Source organism: Macaca thibetana, chromosome 1 (genome assembly GCF_024542745.1).
Source record: "Macaca thibetana thibetana isolate TM-01 chromosome 1, ASM2454274v1, whole genome shotgun sequence".
Lineage (NCBI taxonomy): Eukaryota > Metazoa > Chordata > Mammalia > Primates > Cercopithecidae > Macaca > Macaca thibetana.
This window is the reverse complement of record NC_065578.1, coordinates 38290157-38309290: the sequence shown is the minus strand read 5'-3', so window position 1 is coordinate 38309290 and position 19134 is coordinate 38290157. Positions and strand designations below refer to the sequence as shown.

Genomic DNA, 19134 nt, shown 5'->3' with positions numbered 1-19134 from the left:
GAGCCCAGGAAATCAAGGCTGCAGTGAGCTATGATCACAGTTAGCTATACTCCAGCATAGGCGACAGAACAAGACCCTGTCTCAAAAAAAAAAAAAAAAGTGAGTTCACAACACAGAATGGGAAGGCTTGCAGAAATTATAAGGAAGACTGATTTTTAATATATTAATTTTCCAGACAACATTAGAAAGGGCTACTTTCAGAAGTAGTAGAATTTCAGTTACTATAATTTTTTGAGTAGAGGCTGGGATTTGGAGATTTTTACATTTGAGTGGAAAACTAAAGTCCTTTCCAATTATAATATTCAAAGTAGCTCTGAAAGTAGAGGGGGAGGCCAGGTGCAGTGGCTCACACCTGTAATACCAGTGCTTTGGGAGGCTAGGGCAGGAGGACTGCTTGAACCCAGGAATTCAAGGCTCAAGGCTGCAGTGAGGTATCATCGCACCAGTGCACTCCAGCCTGAGTGACAAACCAAGACCCTTTTGTAATGAGGGGTTTCTTTTTTAACCCTGTCTCCAAAAAAAAAAAAAAGGAAAAAAAGTAAAAAGAAACAAAGTAGGATAAGAATGGAAATTGGACAAGATAAAGAATGGAAACATCTGCAAAGACTTCCTTGAAGAAACAGGACTTGGAGAATTAGCAAATGTTTTAGTAGAAAGAAGATGGAAAAACCACATAAGACTAGGCACAGAGATGGACATATGCAAAGTATGTGTGTTTATTTGTATGTGTGTAAAGAAATAAGAAGGTGACAGGTACATTATACAACTGGGGAAGATGGTTCATGATGAACTGGAACATAGTTTTAAAAATTGAAAGAATATATATATTTTTTGAGACGGAGTCTTGGTCTGTCACTAGGCTGGAGTGCAGTGGCACAATCTCGGCTCACTGCAACCTCTGCCTTCTGGGTTCAAGTGATTCTCCTGCCTCAACCTCCTGAGTAGCTGGGATTACAGGTGCGCACCACCACACCCAGCTAATTTTTGTATTTTTAGTACAGATGGGGTTTCACCATGTTGGCCTCAATCTCCTGACCTCGTGATCCACCTGCCTCGGCCTCCCAAAGGGCTGGGATTACAGGCGTAAGCCACCACGCCTGGCCCACACTTGTAAATTTAATCTGCAATATTAACATTTTCTCCATCACTAAGTCTAAACAATAAACAAAACAAGACATCTAACTCAGAGTTGTAGAATTTGCTGATTTCCATGATGTAAATATTCCCAATACAACCAATTTCAAGCTACTAATATAATATCACTAAATGCAATGTTGGGAAGAAATGTACAGTAGCACACCATTATGTATAGTATTTCCATCACAGAGACACAACAGACATAACCTCAAGAGCACCGACAATACTAACATGCAGCAAAATAATTATGAAATGAACAGCTTTGAGAATTTATTATGTTTATTTTAAATATAATTTATTTAATTGTATGTTTACATAGTTTAATTTTTAATAATAGCTGTGGCTGGGCACAGTGGCTCACACTTGTAATCCCAGCACTTTGGGAGGCTGAGGCGGGAGGATCACCTGAGGTCAGGAGTTCGAGACCAGCCTGGCCAACATGGTGAAACCCTGCCTCTACTAAAAATGCAAAAATTAGCCGGGCATGGTGGTATGTGCCTGTAATCCCAGCTACTCAGGAGGCTGAGACAGGAGAATCCCTTGAACCTCAGAGGCAGAGGTTGCAGTGAGCCAAGATCACGCCACTGCACTCCAGCTTGGGCAACAGAGCAAGACTCAGTCTCAAAAAAAAAAAGCTGTGTTTAGCAACCAGCTCACAAAATTGCTGAAAATTTAACATTTGGCTCTCATGAGTCCATAAGCTGGCTCTAGCACACCAGGGGCTCCAAGATTTCAAAACCCCTCCCTCTCACACCTATAATCTCAGCACTCTGGGAGGCGGAGGCAGGTGGATCACCTGAGGTCAGGAGTTCGAGACCAGTCTGGCCAACATGGTGAAACCCCATCTCTACTAAAAATACAAAAAATTAGCCGGATGTGGTCATGGGCGCCTGTAATCCCAGCTACTCAGAAGGCTGAGGCAGGAGAATCGCTTGATTCTCCTGAGGCAGAGGTTGCAATGAGCCAAGATCACACCACTGTACTCCAGCCTGGGCAATAAGAGTGAAACTTTGTCTCAAAAACAAAAACAAAAACCCCTCCCTCAAATAGATCCAAGGTTTCAAGCTTGCAGTGTGGAACAACAGTAGTGCACCATTAACAGAAATAGGTAGGTCATGAGGTTTGTTAAAAAGGCAGTGGATTTGACAAATTCAATTTTAAATATGTTGAATTTAAAATGGCAGCAAAGGAGTTGCAAATGGAAATGTTCTTGAAGCAGCTGGAAATACCAGAATTCAGTTTGGATCAGCTGAGAACTTAAGTTTAGATGTCACATGCACAGAGGTGCTGGCTAAAGACACGGGAAACGGGCTTTCTGGATTAGGAGTAAGACAGAAGAGCAGAGTGCTAAGGACTGAGCCTTAGGGAATAGCCAAAATTAGAAGGCAGGAGATGGAAAAGCAATCAACAAAGGACAGAAGAAAAAGACAAAACAAAACAGTAACAGTGAAAGAGGTAAGCAAAAATGTAAGAAGTGTAATCAAGATAGGAATGATCACTGGTATCAAATACTACAGCAGAAGTCAACGAGGATAAGGACTAAGAAAGTTTTTTAACTTTCCTACAAGTAAAGTGCTTTTGTGAGACTATTTCTCAAGAGAGTAGTAGAGTGAAAATCAGATTAAAATTAATGGTAGGCTTTTTAAAAAGTCAGAAAATATTACATACTTGACATTAAGGCTTAAGAAGAGAAGGGACAACTAAGTTAAATGAGGGATTTATTTTTGATAGATAAGATCTGAACATAGGGAATAAAAATCAGGTGAGGACATTGAACGAATAAATAAATAAATGAATAAATATTGATTGACTGATTGAGACACAGTCTTGCCATGTTGCCCAGGCTGGTCTCAAACTCCTGGCCACAAACAGTCCTCCCACTTCAGCCTCCCAAAGTGTTGGGATTACAGGCGTGAGCTACCACTCCCAGCCTGAATAAATATTTAAATAAATTGTGGTTGCTAGGCGCAGTGGCTCACACCTGTAATACCAGCAATTTGGGAGGCCGAGGCTGGGAGATTACCTGAGGTTGGGAGTTTGAGACAAGCCTGGCCAACATGACAAAACCCCGTCTCCACTAAAAATACAAAAAAGTTGTGCATGGTGGCACATGCCTGTAGTCCCAGCTACTCAGGAGGCTGAGGCATGAGAATCGCACAGGCGGAGGTTGCAGCGAGCCAGGATCGCACCACTGCATTCCAGCCTGGGCAACAGAGCAAGACTGCAACTCAAAAATAATAATAATAATAATAAACAAATTGCGGTTGGTCTTGAGGACCAAGTGAGGTCATCTTATCAACAGATATTAAACACCACAGAGTACTGAAAAGACAAAGGAGGCAACTTAAAATGTAAAGTTAATTTCACACTAAGGCCCTAATGTCCCTCAAAATTCTGATTATGTGTTATACCTGTGATAGCAAAACTTGTATATATTATAAGAAATTTAGATGAGAACTAGCTTATTATGCCTTCTCAATCTTTGTCTGACTATAGTAACCAAATAACTATAAAAATAAAACTAATGGCCAGGCACAGTGGCTCATCCCTGTAATCCCATCACTTTGGGAGGTCGAGGCAGGTAGATCACCTGAGATCAGGAGTTGGAGACCACCCTGACCAACATGGTGAAACTCCCTCTCTACTAAAAATACAAAAATTGGCAGGACGTGGTGGCTCACGCCTGTAATTCCAGCACTTTGGGAAGCGGAGGCAGATGGATCACCTGAGGTCAGGAGTTTGAGACCAGCCTGGCGAATACGGCAAAACCTTGTCTCTACTAAAAATACAAAAATTAGCTGGGCGTGGTGGCATGCGCCTATAATCCTAGCTATTGGGGAGGCTGAGGTAGGAGAATTCACTTGAACCCAGGAGGCGCAGGTGGCAGTGAGCCAAGATGGCGCCACTGCACTTCAGCCTGGGCAACAGAGACTCGGTCTCAAAAAAAAAAAAAAAAAAAATTGGCCGGGTGTGGTGGCTCACATCTGTACTCCTAGCACTTTGGGCGGCCAAGGTGGGTAGATCATGAGGTCAAGAGTTGGAGATCGGCCTGGCCAACATAGTGAAACCCTGTCTCTACTAAAAGTACAAAAAATTAGCTGGGTGTGGTGGTGGGCACCTGTAATCCCAGCTACTTAGGAGGCTAAGACAGGAAAATCACTTGAACCTGGGAGGCAGAGGTTGCATCGAGCCGAGATCATGACACTGCACTCCAATTTGGGCTACAGTGCACGACTCCATCTCAAAAAATAAATAAATAAAAATACAAAACTTAGCCGGGTATGGTGAGGCACTCCTTACATTCTAGCTACTCAGGAGGCTGAGACAGGAGAACTGCTTGAACTCAGGAGGGAGAGGTTGCAGTGAGCCGAGATTGTGCCACTGCACTCTTCCCTGGGCAACAGAGTGAGACTCTGTCCCCTGCAAAAAAAGTTTTTAATAAAAAATAAATAGAACTATTGAAGAGATACAGAGAGAGGTAATGGGAGAGGAGAATGCAAAGAGATTTTTTTTTCCCTTGCCTGGAAAATTGTCAACAACAGAAAACAACAGTTTGTTTCTAAAGCATACTAGACACAGCTCTACCTAAAGAAGGGTAAAGAATTAGCTAACATTTACTGGGTGCTTCTGTGTCAGGAATTTTTTGGACACAGAGATAGGATTTGGAGGGCTCAATTAACATCCCCCAATCACACATCTACTAAATTGCCAGGCTGATCAAATCCAGATCTATCTCATCCTAAAATCCTCATCTCTTCTGCTCATACTAGTTTGCCTGTGAAGTTTTCCACAAATCTCTTAGGAAAATGACCAGTGAACTAAGCAACAAAATTTCAGAAGGCCAGGTACGGTGGCTCAAGCATGTTATTGAGCACTTTGGGAAGATTATTTGAGCCCAGGAGTTTGAGACCAGTTGGGGCAACACAGTGAGACTCCATCTCAACAAAAAATTTTAAAAGTTAGCCAGGTGTGGTGGTGCATGCCTATAGTCCCAGCTATTCAGGAGTCTGAGGTGGGAGGGTTGCTTGAGCCCAGCTGACTGAAGCTGCAGGGAGCTATTATCACACCACTGCAACAGAGTGAGATCCTGTCTCAAAAAAAGAAAAAGTTTTAAAAGCACCCAACTGAAGCAAGATTGTTCAAGAATCATCCATATGGATGCTTCTTTCTAACAAATAATTATAATGTTCTGTCAATAAATGAGTAAAAAACTGCAATTATTCAGGACCTTGCCTGTTTGCACACTCTGAGAAAATCATTGTCAAAATTAGTAAATGTCTCCAACGAAGATACATAAATGGCTAATAAACACCTGAAAAGATGTTCAACATCATTAGTCATAAGGAAAATATAAATCAAAACTGCAGTGATTCACGCTCTCTAGGATGTCTATACTATAAAAGACAGATAATAAGCCTTAGCAAAAATGCAGAGAAACTAGAACCCTCATCCACTGCTGGTGTGGATGTAAAACGGTGCACTTGCTTTAGAAGATAATGTGATGGTTACTAACATGTTAAACACAAGTTACCATACGATCCACCAGTTGTGCACCTAGGTATGTAATTAAAGAGAACTGAAAATATATGTCCAGACAAAAACTTGTAAATGAATGTTCATAGAGACAGGGGTTGCGGGGGCAAGATGGTGTCTCAGTACATTACCCAGGCTGGTCTCAAACTCCTGGCCTCAAGAGATCCTCTCACCTCAGCCTCCCAAGGTGTTGGGATTACAGGTGTGGGCCACTGTCCCTGGCCATAAAGTTTTTTTTTTGTTTGTTTGTTTTTTTTTTTTTTTTTTTTTTTTGGAGATAGGGTCTCACTTCCATTGCCCGTGCAGTGGCACGATCACAGTTCACTGTAGCCTCGACTTCCTGGGCTCAGGTGATCCTCTCACCTCAGTCTCCCAAGGCACACACAACCATGCCTGGTTAGTTTTTTTCTATTCTTTATAGAGATGGGGTTTTGCCATGTTGCCCAAGCTAGTCTCAAACTCCTGGCCTCAAGCTGCCAGCCTCAGCCTCCTGAAGTGCTGGGATTACAGGCTTGATCCATCACACCCAGCCATAAAGTGATTTCTTAAAATTAGTGAATAATTAGATTTTGAGAGACCAAGTCCAATCCTCCCCAATGCCCAAGCATTAATAAGCCAAGGAGGGCTCTGCTGTCTGTTTTTTTGTTTTTGTTTTTGTTTTTTGAGACAGAGTCTCACTCTGTTGCTCAGGCTGGTGTGCAGTGGTGCAATATCAGCTCACTACAATATCTGCCTCCTGGGTTCAAGTGAATCTCCTGCCTCAGCCTCCCGAGTAGCTGGGACTAAAGGCTCACGCCGCTATGCCCAGCTAATTTTTTTGTATCTTTAATAAAGACAAGGTTTCGCCATGTTGGCCAGGCTGGTCTTGAACTCCTTGCCTCAAGTGATCCACCCACCTCAGCCTCCCAAAGTGCTGGGATTACAGGCATGAGTCACAGTACCCGGCCTCCATTTTTTAAAGATTAACTTAAAGCTATGAAAAAATAAACAGCTTTCCTCAATTTCTGAGTGGCTTTAACAAAGGGAATAAATTACACTTCAGTGCTTGGAATCCTAATCTGAGCTCAAAGGGACTTTAAAGATTACTTAACTCTAATACCTTTAGTTTACAGATGAGAAAACCATTGCCTAGAGAAGCTAAATAACTTGTGTAAGATCATTTAGCCGGAAAGTATCAGAGCTGAGCCTAGAACATTGTCCCCTGACTCCCCTAACAAGGCTTCTATGATGCCTGGAGGGTCAAAATGACAGATTATCAACAATTTTAAATAATAAGAGTACCCTCCTCCCCACCATACATCCATACATACACAAAAAAGACCAAGGGTTGTCACATAGTATCCTTTTTTTTTTTTTTGAGATGGAGCCTCGCTCTGTCACCCAGGCTGGAGTACAGTGGTGTGATCTCAGCTCACTAAAACCTCTGCCTCCCGGGTTCAAGCGACTCTCTTGCCTCAGCCTCCCAAATAGCTGGTATTACAGGCATGCGTCACCACACCCAGCTAATTTTTGCATTTTTAGTAGAGATGGGGTTTCACCATGTCGGTAAGGCTGGTCTCGAACACCTGACGTCAAGTGATCCACCCACCTTGGCCTCCCAAAGTGCTGATATTACAGGTGTGAGCCACTGCGCCTGGCCTCATAGTATTGACATCTGCCGAAAACTTGATCTAGAAACCTTTCCTCTAAACAATTAAAAGGAAATGTAAGCAGCCCAATTTCCTTGACTCAGACTATGTTGAAGAGCAATATATAGGTCAGAGGAGAAAGTTTTAAAGAGAAAAGCATGTTATTTACTCTCTCCTACACTTATTAAAAGATACAGGGAAAGGGAAAGTGAGCCTAGCAATTTCAGATAGATTTCTGAATGGCAAATCTCCAAACTGTAAAAACTGAAACCCGTATTGATTCATTGGCCAAATCTGTCTTCAAGGAAAAGCCCAACACTAAAAAAAAAAAAAGATTATAGTTGTCCTAGACTTCTTTACTCTGGAAAGAACTATGCTTAAATGCAGGGAATAAAAGTAGCAGCTGGGAATCCCTGTTTGAGAGCGGGGGTGGGAGGGAACAAAGTGTGAGGTTCTTTGCATGTAAGAATTTTTATCGTATCTCTGTTTTGAGAATTCCCTAAATTGTGAGGAATCTAACAGTGGTACTGGTCAACCCGGATTAACAGCTTCTCTAAGAATGTGGATGATTCTAAAATCCACAGGCTGGGCGTGGTGGTTCATGCCTGTAATCCCAGCACTTTGGGAGGCCAAGGTGGGCGGATCACCTGAGGTCAGGAATTCAAGACCAGCCTGACCAACATGAAGAAACCCCATCTCTACTAAAAACACAAAATTAGCCAGGCGTGGTGGTACATGCCTGTAATCCCAGCTACTTGGGAGGCGGAGGCAGGAGAATCGCTTGAACCCGGGTGGCAGAAGTTGCAGTGAGCCAAGATCGCGCCATTGCACGCCAGCCTGGGCAAAGAGCAAAACTCCGTCTCAAAAAAATAAATTAAAATCCACAAAAGGTAGCTTTACTTTCATAGGCAGGCAGTTAAGCATAGGGAATAGAAAATCCAGAGTAAAGCCCAAGTCCAAATGTAGGCCCAAATGTAGGCCTGACAAGCATTTAGAGTGAAATTAAGCCCTAAAAAAATCAGGTCCAGGCAAAGACAGCCACAAACCACTATCATATAGTCACACATAGGCAACAAAGGCAACACTCCTTTCCTCAGCATCTAACCAGCACTACACTTTGTCAATTTCTTAAACTACACTGCCAGTCTCATTCTGATATTTCCCACAGACATGAATAAGCAAAAAGGTATGAAGTTCCACCCAGTGATTAGGGAGTCAGTGAATTGACTCATGTGGCCAAAACAGAGGCTGTATAGGAGAGAATACCTGGAATCAGTGCTACCCTGTATTCAACTAGAGAGTCTCAAACAGAAATAGAGAAATTTTAAGTGGGCCAGGTATGGTGGCTCACGCCTGTAATCCTAGCACTTGGGGAGGCCAAAGCAGGAAGATTCCTTGAGCACAGGAGTTTGAGACCAGCCTAGGGAACATAGGGAGACCTTGTCTCTTGAAACAGAAAGACAGAAAGAAAGACGGATGGACCGATGGATGGACAGATGGAAGGAAGGAAGGAAGGAAGGAAGGAAGGAGGGAGGGAGGGAGGGAGGGAGGGAGGGAAGGAAGGAAGGAAGGAAGGAAGGAAGGAAGGAAGGAAGGAAGGAAGGAAGGAAGGAAGGAAGGAAGGAAGGAAGGAAGGAGGGAGGGAGGGAAGGAAGGAGGGAAGGAAGGAGGGAAGGAAGGAGGGAAGGAAGAAGGGAAGGGTTGTTAGCGTCACTAAAAATTTGAAAACGTTTGCTGGTATATACGGAAATTTTATCTAAAATTCCAGGAAAGCCAGGGGCTTCTAGATTGCGTATACAAAAATGGAAAGAACTGCTCTATCTGCTAGATTAAATATTGGGCTTTTCCTTTGTAACTACTAACCCCTGAAGTCAACAGGAACTGACCAGAAAAGCATTGTTCTCCCTCCTAAGGAGCTCATACATACTTTCATGTTCTCTTTAGGGGAATATACTTCATCAGCTACCAGCACCCAGAGATACAGCATAGGTAATTTAAATAAGACCTCATTTAGAAACCTAGATTTCTCTTTTTGATGGTTCTGGTATATAAGCAGAACTCTTATATATGTATGTTTACATTCTAAATTAGGTTATTTCAGATGCTTACATCTTTAACAAATCTCTTTTAAGATTGGATCAGAAGTGTTCTCAATAAGGAATAATTAATTTGCTTATCCCAAAGTAAGCTGTTTCCCAAAAGGTTACCAGGGAATCCAAGAGATTTCAAGATCAACTAAATCTAGAAGTTGGGAGACCTGGTTTGTGGTTTTATTTATTTATTTATTTGAGACAGAGTCTTGCTCTGTCACCCATGCTGGAGTGCAGTGGCACAATCTCAGCTCACTGCAACCTCCACCTCCCGGGTTCAATCGACTCTCTTGCCTCAGCCTCCCAAAATAGCTGGGATTACAGGCGCCAGCCACCACACCCAGCTAATTTTTGTATTTTTAGTAGAGATGGGGTTTTACCATGTTGGCCTGGCTGGTCTTGAACTCCTGACCTCAAGTGATCCATCCCCCTCAGTCTCCCAGAGTGGTGGGATTACAGGCATGAACCACCATGCCAGGCCACCTGGTTGGTTTTGTCCTTACGTTGGTCTACCTGCCGAAGATGACATTAATCTGGGGTGTACTTGGGGAGCAAAGCAAAGGATGCTTGAGTTGCAAAAAACAAATCTCAATCCCTAATTCTCAGCCCAAAATTCAAATAATTCCAATTTAAAGCAATAACTCTGAATAGCAGTGCATCTCTCTCTGAAATATCCCAAGATAAGCAAATGTTGTTGAAACTGTAAGGCTGGGGGCCTGAGAAGAGATGAAAAATAGCCAAGGATTTAAGTAAAGCTTTGGCTGGCCTCCAGTTTCTAACAATGCTATGATGTGTTCCTCTAGCTTCTCCCTCCCTGAGCCTCCTGTCATCACACAGCACTGAGGCAGAGGTCCAACAGGCAGCATCAGCTACAAACAGGCAGCAAGGAGCCAGAGCACTGGAATTCAACTACAAAGTTCAGGGGACAAGCTCAAGGCAGGATTGATTCAGTTCCTCCAATTGTTAGAGACAAGGTATGAAAGAATCAGCTGCCAGCATAGTTAGCAGAAAGAACAAGTAATTTTGATCAGAAGACTCATGATTGACTGATCCTTAGCTCCATCCCTCACTAGCTGTATCATTTTGGCAAAGTCACTTCACTCCTCTAATTCTCATTTTTCCCTAGCTGTTAAAATTGAGAGGATAAAACACCTTTACTTACTTCAAGGTTACTATAAGGATTAAGACAGGTAAGAATGTGCTTCAGAAGCTATAAACACTATTGAAATATTAGTTACTCAAGGTAATAAGTACTTATTGGATACTTCTCATGTGCTATGTGCAGCACTTAACAGAGAAAGTAGCATACTACAATCCCAGTCCTCAATGAGTACTGTAACAGAGAACACCGGTGAGTGAACACACAGGCATCTCTTCAAGGCAGTCTGATACAGAGATGGAGTTGCAATTGATTTAATCTGAGGAACAGAGGTCAGAATCTCAGGAAGGTGACACTGGAGCTGGGCCTAGAAGGTGAAGTGGGTGATGACCAGGCAGAGGAGGCTGGGACGTGCATTCTAGGGAGAGAAATAAATAAGCAAGGAGGTGTGAAAGTACACAGTGTTTAGGGAGCAGTGAGTTGTCTCATGTGGCTATAGCGCGATACAAAAAACAGAGTGCTTACAAATGAAGCTGGACAGGTGGGTTGGAAATGCTGCAAAGTGCTCTATGTCATGACAGAATTAGGTGACATCAAACTCTAGAGGCAACTAGTAGCCATAGAAGAAATTTACAAAAGGAAATCACGGTTGGATGCGGTGGCTCACGCCTGTAATCTCATGACTTTGGAAGGCTGAGGCAGGCAGATCACAAGGCCAGGAGAGCAGCCTGGCCAATATGGTGAAACCCTGTCTCTACTAAAAATACAAAAATTAGCCAGGTTTTGGTGGCACACGCCTGTAGTTCCAGCTACTCGGGAGGCTGAGGCAGGAGAGTTGCTTGAACCCAGGAGGCGGAGGTTGCAGTGAGCTGAGATCGCGCCACTGCACTCCAGCCGGACGACAGAGCAAGACTCCATCTCAAAAAAAAAAAAAAGGAAATTATAATTTCTTTTTCTCCTTACTTCTCTCTCTTTCTTCTTTGTCCTAACACTATAAATAGTAAGACACAATATCTGCCCTCAAGTGGTGATATAGCTGAAAGATACACCATGTATATAAACACTCTGGATGCTTTAACAAAAGCACATAAGGAGTACAGTCAGGGGCACAAAGAAAGGGTAGTCAGTTCCACATCAGAGAGTCAGGAAAATACTTATTGAAGAGGTGTTAAGTTGGTGTTATCCAGGCAGAACAAACTTGGGAAAGGTATTCCAAGCACAGGGAGTAGAATGAACAAAGATACAGAGTCATAAAATAGCATGGCACACAGTTCAGCAAGAGCTCAAGGTATGAGGGAAACTTGGTGCTATGAGCCTGGAAAGGTAGGCAGCAACCACAGCCAGTTCTGCATGGGTTAAGAGCACGGTTTCTAGACTTTAGGTTGCCTGAATTTTAAAATTTCAGTTCTGCCTTTTTCTAGCAGCATGACCTTGAACTAATTACTTACCCTCTCTAAGTAATTTATAAAATGGGGACATTAACAGAATCCACAGCATAAGATCACTGAAGGATTAAATGAAATAATCCATGTAAAGGACTTAGTATATAGAATGTCCAATTTAGACTAGACATGGTGGCTCATGACTGTAATGCCAAGACACTGGGAGGCCAAGGCAGGAGGATTGCTTGAGGTCAGAAGTACAAGACAAGCCTTGGCAACATACCAAGACCCCATCTCTACAAACACACATACACAAATTAGCCAGGCACAGTGGCATGTGCCTATAAACCGAGCTATTTGGGAGGCTGTGGTGGGAGGATCACTTGAGCCCAGGAGTTGGAGGCTGTAGTGAGCTATGATTGTACCACTACACTCTAGCCTGGTAACAGAGCAAACCCTGTCACACACAGACATAGAGAATATGTCTGATTTACAGGAAGTCTTCAAGATACTATTACTACCATTGTTATAATAGAAAACTTTATTAGGAAACTATTATAACGGTCAAGGCAACAGACACAAAGGCCCTGAACAAAAGCAGCGATATGGAGAAGAGAAGACAGATGCATGCAATCTTTCTGAGCTGCAAGTGATTGACTGGACTTGGTAACAAGGGAGAGATTATGGGCAGTACTGAATCAAATAGGTTCCTAACCTGGACAACTAGCTACATGAGTGAAAATATTTAACAATTTAGGGTGTGTTCAATAAAAGCTATGGCTAGGTAACATACAGATGAACGTGTCAAATATACCATGACACACGCCTTTGGCTCAGGCAAGAATCCAAGAAAAGGCTCTATCATTGCCTCCTTATTCAGATTTTGTAGTGTGAAAATCATGCTCACCTGCAGTACTCATTAAACAAGTGGTCCTAAGAAGCCATGTTTGATTTATGTAACCACCTCCTTACCCACGGTTTACTGAACTACAGATGGACAATCGGCCCATGGAGGAAAAGAAGACCTCAGCCCATCAGACTTTCTGTGTTTGTGCATTCAGAATCATGTGGCCTCAGGGGTTTACATCACTGTTTGAGGCACAGCCGCCATGGCTCACTCATAGCAGTAAGAGAAAAGCAGAGAAATGAATATAGGAGGTACACAGAAGTAAAATGAAAGAACACAAGGCCCCATAAACAAGAAAGACCTGGGTTGGTCAGGCACGGTGGCTCACGCCTATGATCTCAGCACTTTGGGAGGCTGAGGTGGGCGGATCACCTGAGGTTGGGAGTTCAAGACCAGTCTGACCAACATGAAGAAACCCCATCTCTACTAAAAATACAAAATTAGCCGGGCATGGTGGCTCATGCCTGTAATCCCAGCTACTCAGGAGGCTGAGGCAGGAGAATTGCTTGAACCCGGGAGGCGGAGGTTGTGGTGAGCTGAGATTGTGCCACTGCACTCCAGCCTGGGCAACAAGAGTGAAATTCCATCTTAAAAAACAAACAAACAAACAAACAAACACAAGAAAGACCTGGGCAGCACAGTAAGAACCCATCTCTACAAAAAATTTTAAAAATTAGCCAGGTGTGGTAGTGCATGCCTATAGTTCCAGCTACTCGGGAGGATGAGGTGGGAGAATCACTCGAGCCCAGGAGGACTACAGTGATCTCCGATCTTGCCACTGTACTCCAGCCTGGGCAACAGGGTAAGACTCTGTCTCAAAAAAAAAAAAAAAAAAAAAAAGAGCAAGAGTAGTTTTCGGATAACTGTTTAGGTTTCATAAAGCCCAGCTGCATCTAGACACCAGATTCTGTGAGATCATCCCATATCCATTTCTACTTGTGTTTCTTTCCATTCCATGCAACAAAACAATCCCAGTGGCTACAATGGATGAGACTGCCCAAAAAGAATACAGAGACAAAACCAAAAAATGGCCAAGGTTAGGATCCTGGGGAACACCAACATGGAAGAGTCAGACAGAGGAAGAAAAGTCAATGAAACAGGTAGAAAAAAAGGCATTCGTAGAGGCAAGAGGTAATTCAGGAAAAAGCAATGTTCTAGAAGTCAATGTAAGAGAGGATTTTAAGGAGTAGACAACAGTATCAAATGCTACAGAGAAATCAAATAAGAGGAAGAAAAAACTAGGCTACTGGATAGGGCAATTAAGGGATCACTGGTGACCTTTCCCAGAGAAGCACTAATTATTATTATAATTCAAAAACTTGCGTTTTCAGATCCTAACTGCCACAGTAGTCATACTGTTTTATCTTTAGGTGAGTCTTAACATGCCTCTGTTTTGGTTTCTCTTCTATTTAAAATAATAATAATAATATATTATTATGATATTTATTTATATATCTAATATATAATTATAATTATTATATTATTATTATCCTTAGGTGAGTCTTAACATGCCTCTGTTTTGGTTTCTCCTCTATTTAAAATAATAATAGTAATGATAATAATAATCTTCACCCAGCCCTAACCATTCTAGAAATATTCTATATTTTAGACTATCTGGTGGTAAAATTCATGTAAAAATTCATCAAGTTAAACATTTAAGCTTCATGCACTTTAAGAGAAAGAGACAAAATCCCCCTCTATCATCCTTCCATAGTATTCAGATTAAAAAATAAAAATACACTGGGCGAAGTGGCTCACGCCTGTAATCCTAACACTTTAGGAGGCCAAGGTAGGAGGAGCACTTTAGCCCAGGAGTTTGATACCAGACTGGGCAACATAGTGAGACCCTGTCTCTATTTAAAAAATAAATTAATAAATGAAATAAAAAAGAAACAGGCTTATAAAGTAATGTATAAAGCTAGGAGTAAACTGTTCTTTGAATTTTTTTTTTTTTTTTTTTTTTTTTTGAGACGGAGTCTCACTCTGTCGCCGGGCTGGAGTACAGTGGCCGGATCTCAGCTCACTGCAGGCTCCGCCTCCCGGGTTTACGTCATTCTCCTGCCTCAGCCTCCCGAGTAGCTGGGACTACAGGCGCCCGCCACCTCGCCCGGCTAGTTTTTTGTATTTTTTTAGTAGAGATGGGGTTTCACTGTGTTAGCCAGGATGGTCTCGATCTCCTGGCCTCGTGATCCGCCCGTCTCGGCCTCCCAAAGTGCTGGGATTACAGGCTTGAGCCACCGCGCCCGGCCTGAATTTTTTAAATCATCCCATGGTATCCTCAACTTCTGCCTCCTGATGTAATGGTAGGTAATACTGTCTTCATCAAGAAGCAGATTAATACAAGTTTCCATGCTATTATGACTATGTTAGTTTTCAAAAAGCTGGGCATGGTGGCTCATGCCTGTAATCCCAGAACTTTGGAGGCTGAGACAGTAGGATTGCTTGAGCCCAGGAGTTTGAGAACAGCCTGAGCAACATGGCAAGACCCCTTCTCTATTAAAAAAGGAAAGAGAAAAGAAAAGTCACATGTGTATCTTCATAGACTCGAGCACACAGCAAGCAATCTAAACCATCTGAAAGACGGAATGACAGATCCAGATGAAAGCAGTGAGAGGTGCTGGGGCAGCATATATATGAAGGGGTCTTACCTTCATTAAGTGCTTGTTGACCCACTTGGTGAATGTTTTCTTCTGAACCCGGTCCCGTTCATCTGTAAAGAAAACACAGAGAAGGCACGGGCTTAGTGCTACCCAGGTAACAGGTTCCCACACTGCAGCCCTGCCCACACCTATGTTTCTCTAGAACAACTTACCCACATAACTGTGGGACAGTGACTTCTTCTTAGGAAGGTTTGGCCTAGCTGAACTTCCTCTTTGGTCCTGATCACGTTGTCACTTTACAAATTAGACAGAATCATCATGTGCCTCAAAAATCATACCATGGCGCCTGTAATCCCAGCACTTTGGGAGGCCGAGACGGGCGGATCACAAGGTCAGGAGATTGAGACCATCCTGGCTAACACGGCGAAACCCCGTCTCTACTAAAAACACAAAAAATTAGCCGGGCGAGGTGGCGGCGCCTGTGGTCCCAGCTACTCGGGAGGCTGAGGCAGGAGAATGGCGGGAACCCGGGAGGCGGAGCTTGCAGTGAGCTGAGATCTGGCCACTGCACTCCAGCCTGGGCGACAGAGCGAGACTCCGTCTCAAAAAAAAAAAAAAAATCATACCATGGCAAAGTCTCCTTAGCATGATAATTTGAGCAGAGCAGGGGACAGAGTGATTCCCCACTTCTCTCACAACAAGCTTCAAAAAGCCAAAGCCATGATACCACCAACAGATGGGGTGGCCTTGACATTTGGGACACACATATTGCAGTGGTTAAATTTCACTCTTCATGTGCTGATCTGCCTGAGTAATGCGCAACTCCCTCCCTCTCCTACCCCAGTAATTTCTTCATTCCAATTTCTTTACCAGCCATTATCAAAACACTCAAACTCTCAAAGCTGCCCAGTTTACTCCCACGGAACATCTCTTCCCTCTCTCCCTTTTCCTGTCATAGTAGCAAACTCCCTTTCTTTCTCCATTTTTTTTACCTCTTTAACAGAAACATGACTATCAATGCTTGACAATGACTGCTCCACAGAGGCCTTATCCTGTAAAGGACTTACTTTCTCCGACTCTTGCCAATTCCCCAGAGCCATTTCTAGACCACTGAGCCATCAGTCCTGGTCCTTTTCTATTTTTGAAAGCCCACACCATCCCCTATAACATCTTGTTCAAATCATCCTCACTGTCATGGACCATGCCCCGCAGCCTATCCCCTTCCACATGGCAAATCTACCTTAGCCTTCCCTGGTGACTTGGTTCATTTATCCTCTCTACATATACGTGAAGACATATGTGACAATGCATCTGTGCCTACTTGGCTTCACGGGCACTCATCTCCAATTCATGTCCAGCCACCACACTGCCACATTTTGGGCCTTATTCCTTCCCCAAACGTACCTATTTAGCACTTACCATTATCAGTCTCTCATACCCTCTCCTAATCATTCTAAACCTTCAATCACTCCATTCTTATTTTACCCTACTCATTAAGGACATCTACAGCTGGGCATGGTGGTTCACGCCTTGTAATCCCAGCAGTTTGGGAGGCTGAGGCCAGTGGATCACTAGAGCTCAGGAGTTGGAGACCAGCCTGGCCAACATGGTAAAACCCTACCTCTGCTAAAAATACAAAAATTGGCCAGTTGGTGGTGTGCACCTGTAGTCCCAGCTACTCAGGAGGCTGAGGTGAGAGGGTGGGAGGATCGCTCGAACCTGGGAGGCGGAGGTTGCAGTGAGCCGTGATCACACCACTGCACTCCAGCCTGGGTGACAGAGTAAGACACAGTCTCATAAAAAGAAAAAGGACATTTAAAATAATCCCAGTCCATGCTAGACAACATGGTTATGCAATTCAAAGCTTCCCTCACTAATACCCCAGAGACTCTCCCTGCCTAACCACCTACTACTACATTCACCATGACAATCTGCAAACCTAAATTACCACCATTGCCCGCTGCTTGACTCTTCCATATCTTTTCCAAGACAGAGAACATTTCAGAAGAAGGTTGCAGAGGTGGCCGGGCGCGGTGGCTCAAGCCTATAATCCCAGCACTTTGGGAGGCCGAGACGGGCGGATCACGAGGTCAGGAGATCGAGATCATCCTGGCTAACACGGTGAAACCCCGTCTCTACTAAAAAATACAAAAAAAAATAGCCGGGCGAGGTGGCGGGCACCTATAGTCCCAGCTACTTGGGAGGCTGAGGCAGGAGAATGGCGTGAACCCGGGAGGCGGAGCTTGCAGTGAGCCGAGATCGCGCCACTGCACTCCAGCCTGGGCGACAGCACGAGACTCCGTCTCAAAAAAATAAAATAAAATAAAATAAAAAGTTGCAGAAGTATATAAATCTGGTTCACTAGTAATTCATACAAGCTTCAGCCAGGTTCTCTCTCCCCAATGCCCAGTTATTTTCTTCTTATTGATCCCCTAGGAAAAGCCAACATACTGCCATTCCAAACAATGTTAATGCTCGTTCTACATGCCAGGTGAATATATTTATCTACTTATTTTTCCTGAGTTTATAGCCATTCAATAAGCACTTCTTATCTTGGCCTCTGTTTTTATCTTCATATCCTTATTTTCAGCCTTGAATCCTTTCTTGCTTTGCAAGAAACAATTTTCTTCCTACTATGAACTACAGCACTAAGGAATGGACCTTAGAAATTATATAGTCTAATTCTTTGCTGACACACAAATCCCTTTGACAACAAAGAATCATAAGTTCACGTTGAAAGGTCTCTACAGCTCTCCCATAAATCTACGATATTCTTGATGTTTAAAATTTAGGGTAACAGAGAATTCACTAACAGAGGAAGAAAGACAATGTACCAATGTAATAATTCTATAAAATGTCATAATCTGCTTTCCTTATAACTTCTGCCTATTGACTCTCATTTGGGACTGTCAGATGTATTATTATTAGGCCAGGTGCAGTGGCTCATGCCTGTAATCCCAGCACTTTGGGAGGCTGAGGCGGGCAGATCACCTGAGGTTGGAAGTTCAAGACCAGCCTGACCAACATAGTGAAACCCCGTCTCTGCTAAAACCACAAAATTAGCCGGGCATGGTGGCGCATGCCTGTAATCCCAGCTACTCGGGAGGCTGAGGCAGGAGAACAGCTTGAACCCGGGAGGCGGAGGTTGCAGGGAGCTGAGACCGTGCCATTGCACTCCAGCTTGGCAACAGGGCGAGACTCTATCTCAAAAAAAAAAAAAGTATTATTATTAGACTTAAAAGTTTAATCCATCTTTCAACTGATGGAGTCTTGAAAGTATTTGAAGCCAGGATTCTTATTAGATTTGACCACTGTCATTCCAACATATTTTGATATTTTTAGATGCTGATTTAGTTATCCAACATCATCATCCTTTCCAAGCCCGTGTCATCTGCAGACTGAATCAGAATCAGCTTCCAACTATAGTCTCATCGAAATCACTGACACTTTGCTCATACTACTTATTTTCCCTTCATGGCAGGCTACTTCTCTTCATCTCTCCAAATGGTATTTATTCTTTAAAATCCACCTCATTCATTCACTCATGTATTCTTTTTTTGCTTGTTTTTGAGACAGAGTTTTGCTTTTGTCACCCAGGCTGGAGTGCAATGGTGCGATCTGGGCTCAATGCAACTCTGCCTCCTGGGTTTCAGCGATTCTCCTGCCTCAGCCTCCAGAGTAGCTGGGATTACAGGTGCCCACCACCACATCAAGCTAATTTTTGTATTTTTAGTAGAGACGGGGTTTCACCATATGGG

At 43.2% G+C, this 19134-nt stretch overlaps 2 protein-coding genes across 11 annotated transcripts in view; one reads left to right on the top strand and one right to left on the bottom strand.

The window, feature by feature from the left end:
• The window catches only part of MYCBP (MYC binding protein), a 657065-nt gene that overhangs the window by 251973 nt on the left and 385958 nt on the right, over positions 1-19134 (top strand). The window lies entirely within an intron of this gene.
• The window catches only part of MACF1 (microtubule actin crosslinking factor 1), a 387658-nt gene that overhangs the window by 240596 nt on the left and 127928 nt on the right, over positions 1-19134 (bottom strand). For all 10 annotated transcript variants that reach the window (XM_050797094.1, XM_050797116.1, XM_050797098.1 and 7 more), the window contains exon 2: positions 15425-15486. In XM_050797094.1, the coding sequence (XP_050653051.1) occupies positions 15425-15486 (62 nt within the window). The remainder of the gene's footprint in view (positions 1-15424; positions 15487-19134) is intronic.